This window comes from Styela clava, chromosome 1, assembly GCF_964204865.1.
Source record: "Styela clava chromosome 1, kaStyClav1.hap1.2, whole genome shotgun sequence".
Taxonomy (NCBI): Eukaryota; Metazoa; Chordata; class Ascidiacea; order Stolidobranchia; family Styelidae; genus Styela; species Styela clava.
In genome coordinates, this window is record NC_135250.1 from 3,124,271 (window position 1) to 3,142,532 (window position 18,262).

Sequence of the window (18,262 nt, forward strand, 5' to 3'; positions counted from 1 at the left end):
TTATGATGCGAAATTCAATTCGAAAAAAAAATATTTGAAACTTACATCCCTAGTCTCAGTGAAAGATTTTATGATTCATCCATTCAATAACAGAGTATTTACACCTGTAGTTCTCAAATTTAGGATAATATATACTAGTGAAAACATTATTTCTAATTCATCAAACATTACAAACTCAAAGACTTTAATATTGAATCATTATCTCTCAGATATTTCTCAGAGCTCAGAGGCTTCTGTGTCCTTCAAAGTTTTTGTTCATAACATACTGGTATATGGTATTTCCTGCAATGGGTTTTCGCATTCCAGAACATTTTCAAGGTCTGACCTACGTATGAGTATGCTTCAATAAGAAGAAAACAAAAACGAAAGTAACGCAGAGGTTGGTAATAGTGAAATCTTTAAAGTAATGTTGATGTATATATAAAGATATATAAAGCTGGAATAGGAAGGTACCGAATTATCCACTTTGCTATACCTGATATGACTGATAAAGAAGAAGCCCAGGTGCCCTATATTATTAAGTGTTCTTATTGCATTTCTTTTTAATCGAAATAGAAATATAATTCTGAACTTATTCTACTCTGAATTCATTCTAAATTACTGTAATCTTTTGTTGTAAATTGGTTCATGTTTAACAGAAAACATAGAGAATTCAAAACTATGAAATTGAATTTAGAAATTCACAAAAGTTAATTTCATAAATTAAATGAAAGCCTTTAGTGTTGGGAAAGGGCTTGGTCTGGCCAAATTCACCAAAGACCTGAAGTGACTCAAGTCATCTGAATGAAATTACTCGGACTTGTCATCAAGTAACTACCAGTGAGACTTAACTGAGTGATTTACTTGACCTTAAGACTCTAATGACTTGACTTTTTGGTTTTCAAGTTTGAGTCAACCACTGGTGGTTAGTTGATGAGAGTTTGAGTCACTTCATTTGTATCAATGGTCAGATCAAATTACAGCTCGCGGGACGGATCCGGCCCACTGAAGTGTATCATCCGACTGATAAAATTACGACTATAGTTTTTATGAATATAAATTTCTGTTGTAAATATATATAAACTATTTTTTATTCGTAGTTTTTAATATTGAGTTTGAAGTAAGGAAGTCTACTATCTGCAACTAGCCCACTAAGAAAGTAATTGTCCATCCCTGATTTAGATGATTTGAGCCATTGATAAATGGTGATTCAAGATGAGTCAATGACTTGAGCCTCCCTCCCCTACACTGGTTTGCCATGTAGCAGGCCATCTTATCAACTTTCCTAACTCTCTCAATAAATGTACAAAAATAGCTTGTTTCGAATATCTGCATTGGTTGTGTATATATAAGACAAGTTTTTCTTCCAATTTGTGAAGTCGGGAGCAAATTTAAATAAAGTCTTATACAAGGCATTGTACTTCTTATTTGATGCTGTACGTTTAGACTAAATTTCAGCAAATGTACATAAATAATTATTTCAAGGCGTTCAGCAATAACTAAGCATAGGTTATTGGTTCAAACTCATAACAAGTTTCCTAACCTCGTAACATGTTTCTTCTGTTGCTAAATAATAACATGTTTCTTCTCTTTTTTTCATCGGAAGATTCGTAGCTGATGTTGACGTTGGACAAATCCTGATGTCTGTCTGTATCATTCTGTGCGTTCGCCACAATGATCATTGATGTCTATATCATTGCATAAGTCAAGACTCGAGGTATGATTTCATTTTTCATGTTTTATGTTTTTTAAAAGTAAAAATTTGAGTTGAACAAAAAGGTCTCGATTAAACAATGAATCAAGAGCTCAAAATAAAGCTTCTCAACCTCCGATGATAGAATAGTTAAGCCCAGTTGCAACCTACATATATGTGATTTCTCACATAAAGCTTTGTGTTGAGTGAATATGAAAATCTGAAGTTGAACAAAAGATCCCTGTCAAAATCATAAATCAAACTTGCCATCCATATGACAATTTGAAGCTTGGATTGGGTATTTTATATTTAAAAATTGATTGTGCATTTTAAAATATTTTCTTACTAGAACACTAGATGTCTCAAAACTATATTTACCTGCTGTGACTATTCTGAGTGACGGCTTTCATATGGATTTGAACAAAAATTTTCATTTATATGACAATTTTTTTGTGTATTCAAATACAATAATCTCACTGTATGGTATAGGTCCCATATTTTGTGTGCCGGATCATCAGAGTTTCTAGTCGAGACAATCACTGAGTAAAATCTCACTGGCGGGTTGTTAATAAATTCAAGTCATTACAATAAAATGCCTTGAGTTTTATAATTACTTCATTCCATCAGCGTTCTTCTCCCCACGCTAAACATTCTATTCTCTTTTGAGTCATAAATCATTCAGTTGCAAACATTCTCACGGCAACTCTTCCTATGTTTTTGCTCTTCTGGCCTTTTCAACTTTATTTCAAAATTAGTTCAAAAGGGGGGTGAGGGGGGTCAACAACCCTCAAAACCACCCCCTGGCTATGCCCCTGTGGCCATGCATAAAATAAATACAGCTATAAGTACAAGCCCTTTCCAGCTATATGCACTGGGTGAATCTGTATTGTAGTTTCTAATGATTGTACAATCCATACTTAGATAAGCATGACTCCCTATATTTGTGAATGAGTAATGTTTTGCTGTTTTGTGATTAATCTATTCCCAAGTTCTCAAGACACAATGGTTTTGAAATAATCCTATTACTATTTCATAGAGGAACCTGAATGGTGCATTTTCATAGCCTATTTTAAAAATTTCTAAATATAGTCTAACTCTAGCATGTTTGACTTTAACCTTTTTGCAACACAACTACAACACCCATGACTTTCAACATGTAATGCTTTATTATATATTAAAGTATTTTTCACAACTTTTTTATTTTATAAGCAGTCACCAAGAGTAGCATTATAGTTACAATTTATTTGAACTTACTTGGTTTTCTCTCCCAATAATTTATTAGTTGACGCAGCTATTCTTCTTACAGTATTAATTCATTCACGTCAGAAGTCCTAAGGCAATCATATTATTGTTTTTTTCAATAATTTCTGTTTTGTAGATCTCCCTTCCCAGAGTTTTTTTTTGCTCATATTGGTCTAAGTTATTTTTTAAAGTGCTTGTACTGAAGAGAGTTTAAATGTAGCTTTTGCCACTCTCCATTTTTTTCAGAGCCTTGTTAGATCCTTGAGCAATATTATGTATTGAAATATTTTTGTGAAATTTGGGTCAGGTGAAAACCTTTCCCTAATTCAATATAAATCTTATGCGAGAGGATTCATGATTTTGCAATACTAAGGTTGAGTAACTTCACAGTTTATTTCATCATAATTTAGAGGGGGTGGAGCAAAGGTGTGTGGGTTTATCACCAACATCAGGCGACTCCTCAGTGACTAAAAAGCGATAATTGACGGTGATTTGTATGGTTGGCCTAGATTTCAAATTTGATATGTATCTATGTATCTAATATATACTTAATAGAAAGAACCCTTTGAAAGTGAAAATGAATCCCTGTTCTAAGAGGAGTGATGATTTTAGATCGATTTTAATGCTTGTTTTTAAAAATACAAGTTTTTAGATTTTTTTCCACAGGAGTTGATTAATTGACTATGCTGACCCAAGTTATCGGATAAAATGCTTGTTCTCATAGGAGCAAAATATTGCATTTACTACTGGTACTCCTTTGATTTTTCGCAGCTATGGCCTGAGCACCTTGCTTATTTATGATAAATAGATTTAAAACAAAAAAAGCTTCCCACTTTGTTGATATGAAAGGATTTCATAATTTCGTAATACAGTTACGTGACTGTACAGTTTATTTCCTCATAATTTAAAGGGGGCGGAACAAAGGTGTGTGGGTTTATCACCAACATCGAGCGTCATATTTATGACTAAAATCACTAATTGACATTGATTTTTATGATTGGCCTAAATTTTGAATTTGATATGAAAAGCATGCCAATCGATATGAGGAAATTGCTTTGAGTGACGTATTATGCACCAATTATGAAAACTGTACGTGATTTTGCACCTACTCAAATGTTGTGTAATCGATGTCTCAACTGAACTGTCCCACATACTTTACCTATTATTTCTAACATTTTTGAATATGAGAATAAAGCATTCAGGTATATGAACAGACACTGGGTATTTTGATATCACATTTTCAAACTGTTCCGAATGTGGTGTTTTAATCTCCGGGCTGTTTTTGTGTCAGGTATTCAAACTAGAAAAGATGTGTGCACTTTAGATACCTATTTATATATTAGGTAAATGTAGATGTGAAGTCAAGCAAATTGTGGCAGCATTACTCCATGTCATTTTTGTGTGCACATGAAAGAAAATGAATACTTTAAATTTGACATGTTTGTGCAATTTTAAATTCCCTATTGATAATGTGATGAATTGACATATTTACTCTGTTATCGCTTCTCAAAAAGATCACATTCTCAAAAGATTTCCTGTTTAACTTGCTTGCAAAGTCTATTGTTTTTTGTAAATGTTAACATCCAGAAATTTTAGCTTGTTAAGCTCTGCTATCTGTAATTCCTAGTGCTATCTTTCAGTGAAGATTATAGTCAAGCTCCAAAAGTCTGTCTTTTTTATCAATTTTTTCCCTTATTTTGCTTTTCTCCCATATTTTGTTTTTCAGTGGAGTTTTTCAAAATAGTCTCATATTTTTTAAATAATCTGCATAATAGGCTCAAATATATTTACTTCTCAACTAATGGCATTCAGTAGTTGTGTCCCATTCAGTTACTTTTTCATGCTAACTTGGATTAGCATTGTAGACCTCTCTCGGTCCTGTGCGACTCCAGTCATACAATTAGTTACTTATATTTATTTGTTGTATATATCAGTTTTCCATACACACTTTCTTTTGTGATGACAAATAAACGATTGGTAAAGACGATTGGTATGGCTGCAATGTCCAACGCTGCATTTGTTACCGCCGGTGGTATTGGTGTAGATGATGCTGATGGCGATGATGATACCAGTTCAGTAAGTTGTCAAGATTGCAATATTTCATTTGGCATTGACAAGCTATAACCTCATTTGTCAATATACTTTCTATTTTTAACATTAGAAACTAGTGCTAATGAAATAACAATACAATAACTGAAAAGTTATCGAAAGTTTTGTTAAATTTAAAAAAAGAAGTAATATTTTTGAGGTGTGCTAAAAATGAAAATTCTCCCGGAATAATCTAATTTGTTGTTGTAAAAACTGGTTATAAATTATAAGAGAAGTCTTCAAAGAGCAGTTATCTTTAGTTATAATAAATAAAATGGCTTTGAAAGTTATATTGAATATGACCAGTGTAATTGAGAATGCTTCTTCTGATAGCAATAATCTTATATTATAAACCAGTTATTATTATTCAAATATTAAAATAACCCCTTTATAGCAATATATTTTCAAATACAATCTCAGTTCAAACAAATTCAACTAAATTTAGAAAGGCATCAATCATTCACTCTTTTTCATCTAGGTGAGAACAATTTTTCACCCTGTAGGCGATTATATCTCGAAAGGCGGTATTGAAGAATTAACAAAAAGAATTTCTGAGCTCGAAAATTCAGATCAGCAGAATAAAGAAAGGATTTTGGCCCTTGAAAAAACAAGTCTGGAAAAGGAGGTTGGTTATACTTGAACACAATTTACAACTACTCTCATAGACTGGAAATTCGTGAATCGTTTTGCAGATTTCAACAAAAACATGGGTCATTAAATTACAGACGATTTTATACTGTTTTAAAAAAGTTCATATTTTTCTGAATTAAATAAAATAAAATCATAATTTGTGTTGTTCTAAAATTGCTATTAAAAAAGTTGGAATCTGGGATATTTATATTAAAGCATGAAGCAACTATGCTGCCATGAGTACGATATGCAGTGGAGGTTTTGTTTGCAATGTGGTTAATTTTTACATAAGATGCACAGAGTGTGGCCTTGAACAAGATATGTAGGCTTAATTTTGAGTAAGTAATAAATGAATTGCGAGAAAACACTGATATGATACAAGCCATGTATAGGTTTGCTCTTGTGAGAGAGGCTTGGTAAAAAGCGCTAACACGAGAGTCATGGAACAAACGGGTGGGGGGCAAATGCTTTCAATGATAATATTGCATAATATATATTGTTTTTTATTTTAAGGGAGAAATACAGCAATTACAAAAGGAATTGAAGAAGTATATAGAAAGCAACAAGCAGTTGGTGAGGGAACTGGAAAAAATAAAGAAAGAGAATAGAGATATGAAATTTTTTTTTCGACAGATGAGCAAAATTGCTGACAGAGAGGTTTAAAACTAGTATTTCCTATTATCGTAGTGTGCAGTTATTTATTTTGTTTTACATTGTTTTACACAATGTCATCTTGAACAAGGCTCGGTATAAGCAGCCACTGATGCTCATAAGACTGCTTCAAGAAATTCCTCCCTAGGTGAGGAGTTGACATTCTTTCGGTGGAATTGAGTACATGAGTCATGTAAACGTACTTATTGAAATTCATTAGCAATATATTTGGTATATTGTAATTAGTGGACGATATGCCTATTTGAGGTTGAATAATTCTTTTCTCCCTTTAAGCTATGCGGTGTATTGCTGTTTGTCTTGTTTTGCCTTCATAACAAGCGAAAAAATACATTTTCAGCCTGGACTCTCGAAATACAAAAAAGAATTTGAAGAATTCGCATATGATGAAAATCTTAAAAAGCAACTCTCACAGTCTGGCACGGAAAAGAAAGTGAGTACTTAAAACCCGATTTTTGAAACTTTGAATATCAACAATGATTTTTCATAACTCCTGCCATTATTTCATTTTTAAAATGATACATTTCCATCATCTCGAAATAATAATGAAGAACTAGTTCTAACTAAAAAAAAATGACTGTTCCGATTGAATTTTAGTGTTTCACCATTTGTCTCAAGATTAGGAATTTTGTCTTCTACTCATATGCAATGCTGACTATTTTGCAGTCAAGGTTGGGACATTTAAAAACCGCAACAATGTGGACTACCGGTAACTGAATCAGATTTGGGGTTATCGAGTAAAAACAAACGACGCACATCAGTTTTGAAAACAATTGATCATCGTGTATTGATTTTTTTCAAGTTGTTAATATTGAACATTTGATTTTAACAGAACTGGTGGAAAGTTTTAGCTCTCGGCTTAGCTGTGGGAGTTATTGGAGTGGCGATAGGTGGTGGCGTTCCAATGTTGATTGCCGGACCTGCTGTCATAACTGGAGAAGTAGCAACTTGTGCTGCCATAGGTGGCGGCGTGGGAGCTGCTATCGGAGGAGGTGGTAGTTACGTACATGAGTAAAAACGCCTTCGCAATGGGAAAGAATTTAAATAGGGTTGTCGTATTTGGTAACAAATTTATCATTGTGCTTCTCAAAAGCAAATCTCATTAATGTAATCTCGATTATTAATGAATATTGTTTAAAAAATAATTTATTTAGCAACCTAATTTATTCTTGCAATAGAAACATTGGATACAATTTATAAACTCTTATTTTTTTTATCTATTTACTGTTAGCGTGCCCTTTTGGCCAGAGTGGATATTTTGGGTAATGGACTAAAAAAATTCTGATTTTAGAATGGCGGGACATGTGAGTGCAAAAATTGAAAAAGATACAGAGCGATTTTCAGTTGTCTTGGGAGTTGTGTAAAAATGATTATGATGTGTAGTTTTAGAATTGTTGACTTTATTTTGCTTGGTATAGGGACTTTTCCAATTGCAGTGTCGCACAAGAAGATTAGGGTTACCAATTTGAGTTTCAGTGGCTTTGTGAGTTGTTTGAGAATGATAATAGGCGAATATTTATGGGATATTTAGACAAGTTTGGGCGCTCCCGTAGTATGTGTACCAAGATGGCGCACAAATCTGAAACTATAACCTGGTACAAATACTATGCTCAGGTTGTGCGCCATCTTCGTGCAAATACTTCTGGAGCTTCCAAATTTGGGTATTATGGTATAAAGAATTTTCGCTCCACGAATGTTTCGCCCAGCAGATTTTCAGACCATAAGGCGGCGTTAGACGGTAGCGAAGTTTGAGTTGGGTACGCAGAATTTTCTTTCCACGTTTCGCCCAATAGACTTTTTCTGACCGCTAGATGGCATAAGAAAAGTTCACGTTGGCACTTTGTTTCACAGTCGCCTTCAAAATTGTTTAAAAATATATGTGGATTTATGGGACATTCGGGCAGAATCAAGACTAGGGTTGCACCGGTCCCGCAAGTTACGGGTACCAGGGACACACCCTCTGGAACTGGAAGCGGTCATCATGACGTCACGTTCCCATCACAGGTAGCCCACTTGCGTGAAGCGTACGTACCTCGCCCAGAACTTCAATTCTGTATTTTCCAGGGGAAAAACATTTATGTCGTCACAAGATTTTTTTTTTTAGAAATAATATGATAATATCCAATATGATGTCAAAACGAATTTTTCAAGTGTTAAAAAATTACATCATAATATACATGACGTTAAAAATTTTTATTTTTCAACGAAATTCTGTATATATATTCTGTATATATATATTAAGTATATATATTATTGAAGTTCTCAAAGTCGCGAAAGGCGTCATTGATAATTACCGACAAACAAGTTTTCGTTTTTTTGAGAAACGTTCAACATTACGGCTCCATTAGTCTGTTTACAATATTTGAACAGCAAACAGCGACAGCGAAACAAAATGTACAAACTCTTTATTTTCAAATTACAGTCGATACCCCCGACGCGCCGAAGTACAATCACAGTACATTCCATGGCTGCAAGAACAACATTAGAGCATGGGTGATTCGTGAACACGATCCGATGGTATGCATAATTTGACCAATTCATTGCTGAACCCTATTCATTATGACTCGTATCAACATCTCGTATCAAAGACCGTGCCAACAAATAGCGATAGTTTATAAATAGCGAAGTGTTTCATCGAGATCTTCCCCATTTTGAATCTGTCACAATTGAACTTGTATATAAGAACTGCGTGGGTTTGAATGAATTTTAAACAAAGCTTAATTTTTGTTTCTTGAATATTATTTATTTGAATTAAACTTTCTTTTTAATTATTAATTACTAATTAATGTCATTTAGACAATAACATTCTTTGAAAAAAGAATTGCCGAATTCCCTGATTTTCTGCGTCCACGGATACACAATAACATAGTCAACAATATATTTATCAGGCATATAGCTCTTGAAAATGGAAATTTAGTCTGATGACAACAACAACACACTATCCAGACGGTGAAACCAACTAGAAAGAGGAAAAACAGTTGACATAATCCTTAGATCTGTAAATGCAAAACTTGCATTGTAAAAGTGTTCGTTCAACGTACCGATTGCATTGGTAATTGTGTAGGGTCGCAGAAGCAGTGGAACAAACAAAACATTTAAGTAAAGCTTAAAACGTACAGAATGTAATTTAAAAAAGGATTGTCAAAGGAAATAGTACAGTACCTATTAAGATACCACGTTTACCCGACAAAAAGGGTCTAGACTGAATTTATAAAATGATTTTACTATTAGCCCTCCCCTAAAATAGGACCTAGTCGAACATGCAAATTTTTGACCTATATAGACGATAGCAAGAAATCTCTCCCACACGTTTTAATTAAATGATTATTTTAAATGACTATCAAATAATCTATTTTAGCCGTTATTTTAAATGAAAAACGTGTAACGTATAGGTAAATTGATATCGGTTTCCACATTTTTAACATTTGGAAATCTGGTGGGCTAATTTTCCACTTTGTAATTTTGTTTTTATTGAATGAAAAAAAGAAGAAGACTAAAATAAGCCCTAGTGTTATTTTCGAAAGAAATTGAAAAAAGACCCTGTCTAATTTTGGCGGAAACACGTATTTAAAAATATAATATCAATTCATAGCCACTAACAGGTGCAAACACGATCATATTTATTTTATACATAATCCAAATATTTTTTATTTTATTTATATAAATGTAAAATTGGTAATAGAAAGCCATTGTTCAAATATTTTGAAGTTAATTGGCACTATCGGAGAAAACGAAAGAAATTTACCATTTGAAAAAAAGAAAATTGTTAAACCTAACAAAAAATGGAGAATTCTTATAATATAACTCAACTAATAATGCAATATGTGTATATAATGATGAATTACTGTTATTGATAAATATTATTTATTGCAATATTGTTTTATTTTATGAGAATTAAAGAACAGAAAGAACAGAGAGAAAGCTAAGACAAATTACTGGGTAAAAACGAAATCCTGAAAAAATGCTGTGCAACATTTCAAACTTGTTTTGTATTCTCTGTTCGTGTTAATATTGTTAGTGGAAATAAAACCTCTCACTCTGTTTTTGGCGGCTTTGGTAGGTACTTCGACGTTTTCGTGAGATTTTGGTATAGTTTTGGTTAGAATCTTGATGGGTTATCGTGGCGGCGTCACTGGCGGCGGAGTAATGCCTCCATGCTGTCGTTTGCGCCGGGCATTCATATTGATGCATCGTTAAAATAGATCAGCATGTGCATTGCCTAAGTAGGAGAGATTATATATTATTGTAACCACGATAGAAGTTTTCTGACTTCCAAATATATTTTTAATAAATGTGATTTTATCCATTTTAATTATGTGTGTAGCGTTTATTATTTAATTCAAATACCTCAGTAAAACTGTATGAATAACTTTTTTTGTAAATTTATGTACAATTCAATTTTTTACTGACTGAAAAAATATTGTAATAAATGAATCAAAGTTGGCAAACAGTAAATCATATCTAACAGTGCTAGTTAATGGACAGATTCAGATATTTGTTTTTATCATGCAAAAATAAAAATAAAGCAAGAAGAGTGTATAATAAAAAATATATAATCAGAAAATATTTGACTAGACGATTGCACAGGTTTGCGCCAAGACGGTCTTGTTAGAAGATAGACAACTCAGCGAATGGGTTACTTGAACCACAAATGACAACTAGCGTTATATTTAAAAAGTTCGGCATTCAAATTATGAAATGTGTGTCATGGTAATGCAGCTTACATAGTGATATACGCATATTTTTCTGAAATGAGAGAACCTGTTGGTAGCGAGTTCGATGCAAAAAGAAACCCGTTTTTATTCTTATCATTTTGAATTACACCACTGCTCGTACTCAACTAACCGCCAGTGACTCTCAGTTTAGTGATTGATTCGACTACAGACCATGATGATACATGAATTGAGTTTTTATCCAGCATTGATTTCTGTATCTACCGAATCTCTAGAATTGTTAATTATAATACCTTTTTAACGTCTGCTAATGTTTCCTTGTAAATGCCAAGATTCCAAGTTAGAATATTGTTTCTCCATGTAAGTCCAATCTATACAACGTGAGGTTATAAATTTCTTGTGCTCTCCCTGTAAAATATTAAACGAGAATGAGTGTTTGTAGCAACAGGAATTACTAGCAGGCAGCAGGTAATGAAAAAGAGTTTTCCAAACTTTTTTTAAAAACAAAACAAATGAGGATTATTGAGGATAATATCAATCGATGAAAAAAATAGCTTTCAATCAATTAAATATAACAGATTCATAGACTTGTCAAAGTTGATTAAATCAAAAAAAAGATAATTAATTTTCAATTCAAGAAATTAAATCATTCATTTCTTTTTTTTCTCAGATATTTTTCAGTGGCTTTTATGTCCTTTAAAGTTTTTGTTGACTGAGTTAACGACATACTGAGTTAATGAGATTTCCTGCAATCACATTCCAAAACAATCCCTTAATCCCAAGTTAGAATATTGTTTCTCCATATAAGCCCAATCCATAGAATGTAAGGCAATGGTTTTCTTGTGCTTTCCTTATGAAATATTATGCAGAAATGAGTATTTGTAGCAATATGAATTAATGGGAGAGAGATTTCCAAACTTTTTTCAAAACAATAAAAAATAAAAAATGAGATTTATTGAGGATAATATCGATTGGTTAAAAAAATTGTTTTTAATAAAATTAAATATTACAGATTCATAGACTTGTTAAGATTGATAAAATCAAAAGAGTTTAATTAATTTTTACTTTGAGAAATTAAATCATTTATTCCATTTTTCTCTTAGATATTTCTCAGTAGTTTTCACATCCTTCAAATTTCTTGGTGATAACAGACTGAGTTAATGAGATTTCATGCAATGTGTTTTTGTGTCCGAGAACATTTTCGAGGTTTTAGCAGCGTATGCTACAATAAGAAGAAAATAAAAATGAAAGTACACAAGAGGTTGGTAATATTAAATGTTTTGAGTTAAATTTGGAATGGTATGGCAAAAACCGAATAATCCACTTTTTCTATACTTCATATGACTGGTAAAGAAGAGGCACAGGTGCCCTATATTATTAGGCTTTCTTATTGCATTTGCGGCACTCGGACGGCATTACCAACGGTCTCTTGAATGTTAAATGTCACTGGCGGTTAGTTGATGAGAGTCCCAAGTCATTCCATTTAAATTATTTGAGTCTGAATAATGGCGAATCAAGATGACTCAATGACTATACTGGTTTGCCTTGCATCCTCACAAGAATCAAATATTATTCTGTTTCGAATACCTGCATTGGTTGTGCATATATAAGACAAGTTTTTCTTGCAATTTGTAAGGTCGGGAGCATATTTGAATGACGTCTTGTACAGGGCATTGCACTTCTTATTTGGTGCTGTACGTTTAGATTTAATTTCCGCAAATGTACATAAATAATTATTTCAGGGCGTTCAAGTCAAGCAAGTTTCCACACCTCGTAATTTGCTTTTTCTCTTGCTAAATGGTAACATGTTCCTTCTCTTCTATTCGCCAGAAGACTCGTGGCTGATGTTGACGACTGACAAATCAGGATGTCTGTATCATTCTGTGCATTTTCCACTGGGATCATTGACCATATCAACATTGTATAAAGCAAGACTTGAGGTTTGATTTCATTTTTCATGTTATGTTTCTTAAAAGTAAAAATTTGAGTTGAACAAGAAAGTCTGGGTTGAACAATAACCCCTTGGCTCAAAATGAAGTTTTTTAATCTCTGAAGATAGAATAGTTAGGCAAAGTGGCAACCTGCATCTGAGTGATTGCACACATTTACCTAATACATAAATAAGTATCTAAAAGTCACACACAACGGATTTCTAGTTTGAATATCTGGCGCAAAACACCTCATTTGACACCTGCCATTTCTAATTATAATATATCCATAGAAACGATTTTCATAAGAATTATTTATCCCTTTACTATGAACAATGCTCTGTCTGTACAACATCCACTGAAATTTGAAGAGCTACTACAACCTGTATTCTTGAATGTTTGGTAATGCTAATTTATTACACCCTGGGTAATATTGCGGGTCTGGTGTTTAAATTTGAAATTTTTATTCTGCCATGCTAACATAGACTCAATAGGCCTTGACTATTATGCCATCGTACTCACTATTCTTACATAGTAATAATCATGAGCTTAGGGATGGGCAATATAGAATACCGAATCCGGAGGATTCGAATCCCAAGTATTTGGATCCAACAGGATCCGATAACAGGATTCGGTTTCCGCCTCTCCGGCGCCATGCGCCGATTTTTGCATTTCGGTTTTTAAATATCAATTAAAGACGAGCGTTTTTCTGGCGTGGAAATCTCTCTCGTTTAAATAGACTTGCGTCTGCTTGGAAAGAACCCGTAAAATCGGAATTGGCGTATTCTGGACAGGAAGTCGGCGAAGTACATCTCATGGCGAAGACTCGTTATTGCACCATTTTTGCGTTTTCGCCGTGCGTCAATTTTGTATTTCGGGTTTCTAATTTATCAATTAAAGACGAGCGTTCTTTCTCGCGTGGAAATTTCTCTCGTTTAATTAAACTTGCCTAATCGCAAAGAACCCGTAAAATCAGTAAACATCAAACACTGTAATCTCAATCGGCGTATTCTGGACGAGAAGTCGTGAAGTACACCTTACGCCGAAGACTCATTATTGCACCATTTTTTGCGTTTTCCTGCTTTATATCTAGCTAGGGTTTAATAATAATAATTATTTGTGCTGACTTACTGGCGATATCCCGATAATCTGATTGCAACAATCTTCAATTAAGCTTCATTTCGAGTTTTTCCCAGAAAATTCTGCATGTAAACCAAAAGCCAGGCGTGAAATGTTATGACATTACTTGCGATTAATTTAAATCAAATATTATTTAGGAATAATTTTATTACTTTTATTACACCAGTTTCCGAAATACAAAGTTCTATCGCAAAACACGACGATCTGTCGCATTTAAATTTCACCCTCAAAAGGTTACATATCTTTCGGTCCGTTCCTATCGTTCAAGATAGACGCACGTTTGATCGAGTGTCTGTAGTAATTTTATTCGCCGATAAATTTAAAAAAAGATGCCACATTTGGCAAAATAGTTCCGTATTGAGTTTGAGTTGGGCCAAGTCTGGGTAGATAGTGATATGTAACGATAATAATAGAAAATGAATTCGTCTTTAGATGATATTGACTAATAACTAACTACGAAATTGCCTTTACGGGAACCTTGTTTTGCACGTCTTGATCGCACAGAATAAAAAGTTGATTTTAATTGATAGTGGTTAAATTTAATATTTTACACCGGTCGCATAGGTTGCAGTGGCCACACGCTGGTCCTGCATGTAATTAATTCTCAGCGGGTGTGTTTTAGTACACTCGACACTCTAACATTAATAATGAGTTAATGTTTCATATCTCTTTTTGTATTTAACCCCTTACTATTAAAGTGTTTGAATAGTGTCTCAATTTAGCATATCAGTATTTATAGATTACATACATTTGGAATAATTGGAAGCAAAAATATTGTAATATTCTTAGATGTTATTGTCATGGGAGATGCCTGTTTAGTATCAAATCAAATCCAATGTTAAGGACATTTCCAAATAAATAATAAATTTATAGAAATACATTTATAATTTTTTGACATCTATATCCAGCAATCAGGAAAATTCTCACTATTTGAATAGGTATGAAAATAGAATAGGATTCGGTATTCTGGATTCGATTACATTATTCTAGAATAGTAAATTATTCTACATTGCCCATCCCTACATGAGCTGAACGCTTATATTCTCACCGAGAATAAACATTTACTGTCTGTGGTTTTGTGTTGCGATGAGGGTGATCAGAAACACTGATCTAAATTCTAGGAGTAACGATTGTCTGTTTTTTGCCTAGTGAAAATCCCATGCCCTTGCATCAGTATATTATTTTGAGCTTTCTGTCAAGCCACATGAACGTTTTATTTCCTAATGTTCTTCACAACAGTTTTTATTTTGTGGATTCATCTTTCCAGAAGTTCTGCTGCTTTTGTTGAGAAGGACTTGTTTTCAAGAAAGTTAAATGTAATTCTTGATATTTTCTGATATTTTTTGCAGTTTTGCTTAATTCGCAAAATTCTGTATTTATATTTTTTTATATGTGAGTACTTTTGATGAGATACTTCAATATACATCTGATACAAGAGGATTCATGATTTTGCAATACTTTGGTTGCGTAATTAGTTAATTTCATCATAATTTGGAGGGGGCGGAGCAAAGATGTGTGGGCTTATGACCAACACCAGGCGTCACCTTCGTGATTAAATAGAACTTCAATTTAATAACGTCATGTGACAAACTATATTTCAAGGCTTATTAGAGGTATGGAAAGCATATCAGTATACTTAATCTATGTATCTAATCTATACCTAATAGAAAGTGCCATTTGAAAAGTCAAAATGAATTCCTGTTCTAAGATGAGTGATTGTCTATTTATTGCAGTCAAAAGCCTATGTTCTTAGGTTAGTATATTCTTTTCAGGTTTTTAGTCGTTAGTTTCCCTGCCATATTTTTAGTTCGATTCTTCCCACAAGTCTATTTAATCAAAAGCAAGTCTATTTTGATGCTTTTTTTTTCAAATAAACATGTTTTAGCTGTTATGTGAGCAGGCTATTGAATACAATTTTAGTAAAATGTAGCTTTAACTACTTTTTTAATTTTTTGCAGATTTGCTTTATCTTTGAGCAAAGGTATATACTTACCTTTCTTATTTGTACTATATGACTTAACAAAACAAAAATTGCTTGCCACTTTGTTAATATGAGAGGATTTTATAATTCTGTAATACTTCAGTTACGTAACTTCACAGTTTACTTTTTATCATAATTGAAAGGAGGCGGAGGAATGGTGGGATTTTATCAGCAACATCAGGCGTCTCTTCTGTGACTAAAAAGTACTAACTGACGTTATTTTTTATGATTGACCTAAATTTCGAATTTTGCATGAAACGCATGCTAATTTATAGGAGGAAATTACTCCAGTGACGTATCATACACCAGTTATAGAAACTGTAGGTGGTTTTGCACTTACTCAAATGTTGTGTAATCCATGTCTCATCTGAACTGTCCCACATACTTTACCTATTATTTCTAACATTTTTGATTACGAGAGAAAAGCAGTCAGGTATATGAACAGACACTCGGCCATTTTAATTTCACATTTTCAAACTGTTCCGAATGTGGTGTTTTGATCTCCAGGCTGTTTTTGTGTCAGGTATTTAATCTAGGTACAGTTATGTGTGAATGTGAACTTTAGATACATATTTATATATTAGGTAAAAGTGAAGTCAAGAAAATTATGGCAGCAATGCTTTACATATGGGCATATGAGGGCCCAATTTGACCAAATAAAAATATGTATTTTGATCGTTTCCTCACCATCATGTCAGTTATTAAACAAAAAGGAGAATGAAAAAATTTGGCATCATATTAGTGCAGTTTTAACTTCTCTATTGTCAACGTGATGGTTTAGTACAGAGTGGTTCAAACCGCCGCCAACACATGCGGCCCGCAGAACAATTTTATTATTCACTAAATCATTGGCAGATATTTGTATTTATTGGCAGAAAATTTTTGATTTATTTTTTATCCAACTGGGAATAGTCCTTCTCCTAATCCCGATGTCGGGATTCATGTTTGTTAAAATCACCGAATTTCAATGTTGTATCTATAAACGCCAAGACGGTGCCAATATGGGGATTGACGTCCTGTGATTGGTACAAGGAGAGTGGATTGTTTTGTGCAGACAGGACCAACCCGATGAGATGGGTCGGGCTTTTATCTAAACTTTGTACTTTAAGCTCAAGTCAAGTAACTCTTCATTTAGAGAAACGTTTTGTGCTTTTATTTTATTAAAAACACTCCTCTATTTTCAAACATTGGCCATGTGACAGCAGTGATGAACCGCAGAGCTGACTCAGCGCCGCGATCCAGTTTTTTTTTTTAGCTGGATAGAGAGTCCCAACTTAGATGAACTTGGTTGTTCCTTAACGATGGCACCTGGCCTGCTCAGGCTTCAAGTGATAAAATTAGTCAAATATAACAATTCATCATACAATGAGTGTAAAAAAGTTGACTGAGGTAAACTGGGAGGGAACGTTTTCCTTGCCCACAACAACGTTAAACCACAGTGCCTGGTGTGTTTTCAAGTATTATATGTCATGAAAGAATATATTTGAAGCGACATTACAAAACCAAACACGAGAAAAGATACCGAAAATACCACAATATTTCTCAGTAAGCAATTTGTAAATAATTAAAGGCTCTATATATCTTCCTTAAAAATCTGATGAGAAAGGTAAACTCTCATTTGTAAATATATTCAAAGTGAGTGAACTTGTGATGTTTTGATTACTTTTGGGTTCTCTCTGACTGCGGCCTGCGAGACCTTGGACAACCCTGGTTTAGTATATTTATCTGACACCAAGCTCAGTAATCGCTTCTCAAAGATGGGATGATTTTCTATGAACTTGCTTGCATAGTCATGTGCAGGGTAGTCCAAACCATAGCACGCATGTGGCCCGTAGAACATTTTTAGCGTACACTAAACCATTGGCGGATATTTATATTTATTGACAGAACATTTTTGAGTTTTTATTAGCTATTTCAACCGGGATTAGGATGCCGAGATTTCAACTTTTCTTAATCCAGATGTCAGAAAAGATATTCATTAAAATTAAGGAATTTCAAGATTGTATCTATAAACGTCAAGGCGGTGCCGATATGGGAATGACGTCCTGTGATTGGCACGGTCATTCATGTGACAAAATGCTGTTACAGGTACATGTCAAGATGGCCTTACGCGTGCTTTGTTTTCTAGAAATAATCGAAGGAGGAGGGGGGCAAGGATTATGAATCGCTTTGAGCAGACAGGGCCCGGTCGCTGAGATGGGTCGCGCTTTCATCTCAACTTCGCACCTTTAAACTTGCG

General features: G+C 33.6%; 2 protein-coding genes across 2 annotated transcripts in view; both read left to right on the forward strand.

The window, feature by feature from the left end:
• The first annotated feature begins 216 nt into the window (after positions 1-216).
• On the forward strand, positions 217-9,414 carry LOC144425221 (uncharacterized). Its single transcript, XM_078114743.1, has 9 exons — positions 217-379; positions 1,586-1,696; positions 4,849-4,990; positions 5,481-5,627; positions 6,146-6,289; positions 6,642-6,734; positions 7,134-7,293; positions 8,724-8,818; positions 9,190-9,414. The coding sequence occupies exons 3-9, from the start codon at positions 4,874-4,876 to the stop codon at positions 9,202-9,204; spliced, it is 771 nt and encodes a 256-aa protein (XP_077970869.1). The 5' UTR covers positions 217-379; positions 1,586-1,696; positions 4,849-4,873; the 3' UTR covers positions 9,205-9,414.
• A 2,671-nt stretch (positions 9,415-12,085) lies between these two features.
• LOC144427368 (uncharacterized) overlaps positions 12,086-18,262 on the forward strand; it is an 82,141-nt gene continuing 75,964 nt past the window's right edge. The window contains exons 1-2 of the mRNA XM_078116508.1: positions 12,086-12,235; positions 12,805-12,914. Coding sequence (XP_077972634.1) covers positions 12,819-12,914 — 96 coding nt within the window. The 5' untranslated portion in view covers positions 12,086-12,235; positions 12,805-12,818. The remainder of the gene's footprint in view (positions 12,236-12,804; positions 12,915-18,262) is intronic.

Coding starts and splice junctions, on each gene's coding strand:
- LOC144425221 (XM_078114743.1), top strand. CDS start 4,874: ATGACAAATAAACGATTGGTAAAGACGATTGGTATGGCTGCAATGTCC. Junction 6,290..6,641: donor GCAAAATTGCTGACAGAGAG/GTTTAAAACTAG, acceptor ATACATTTTCAG/CCTGGACTCTCGAAATACAA. Junction 7,294..8,723: donor GGGAGCTGCTATCGGAGGAG/GTGGTAGTTACG, acceptor TTCAAATTACAG/TCGATACCCCCGACGCGCCG.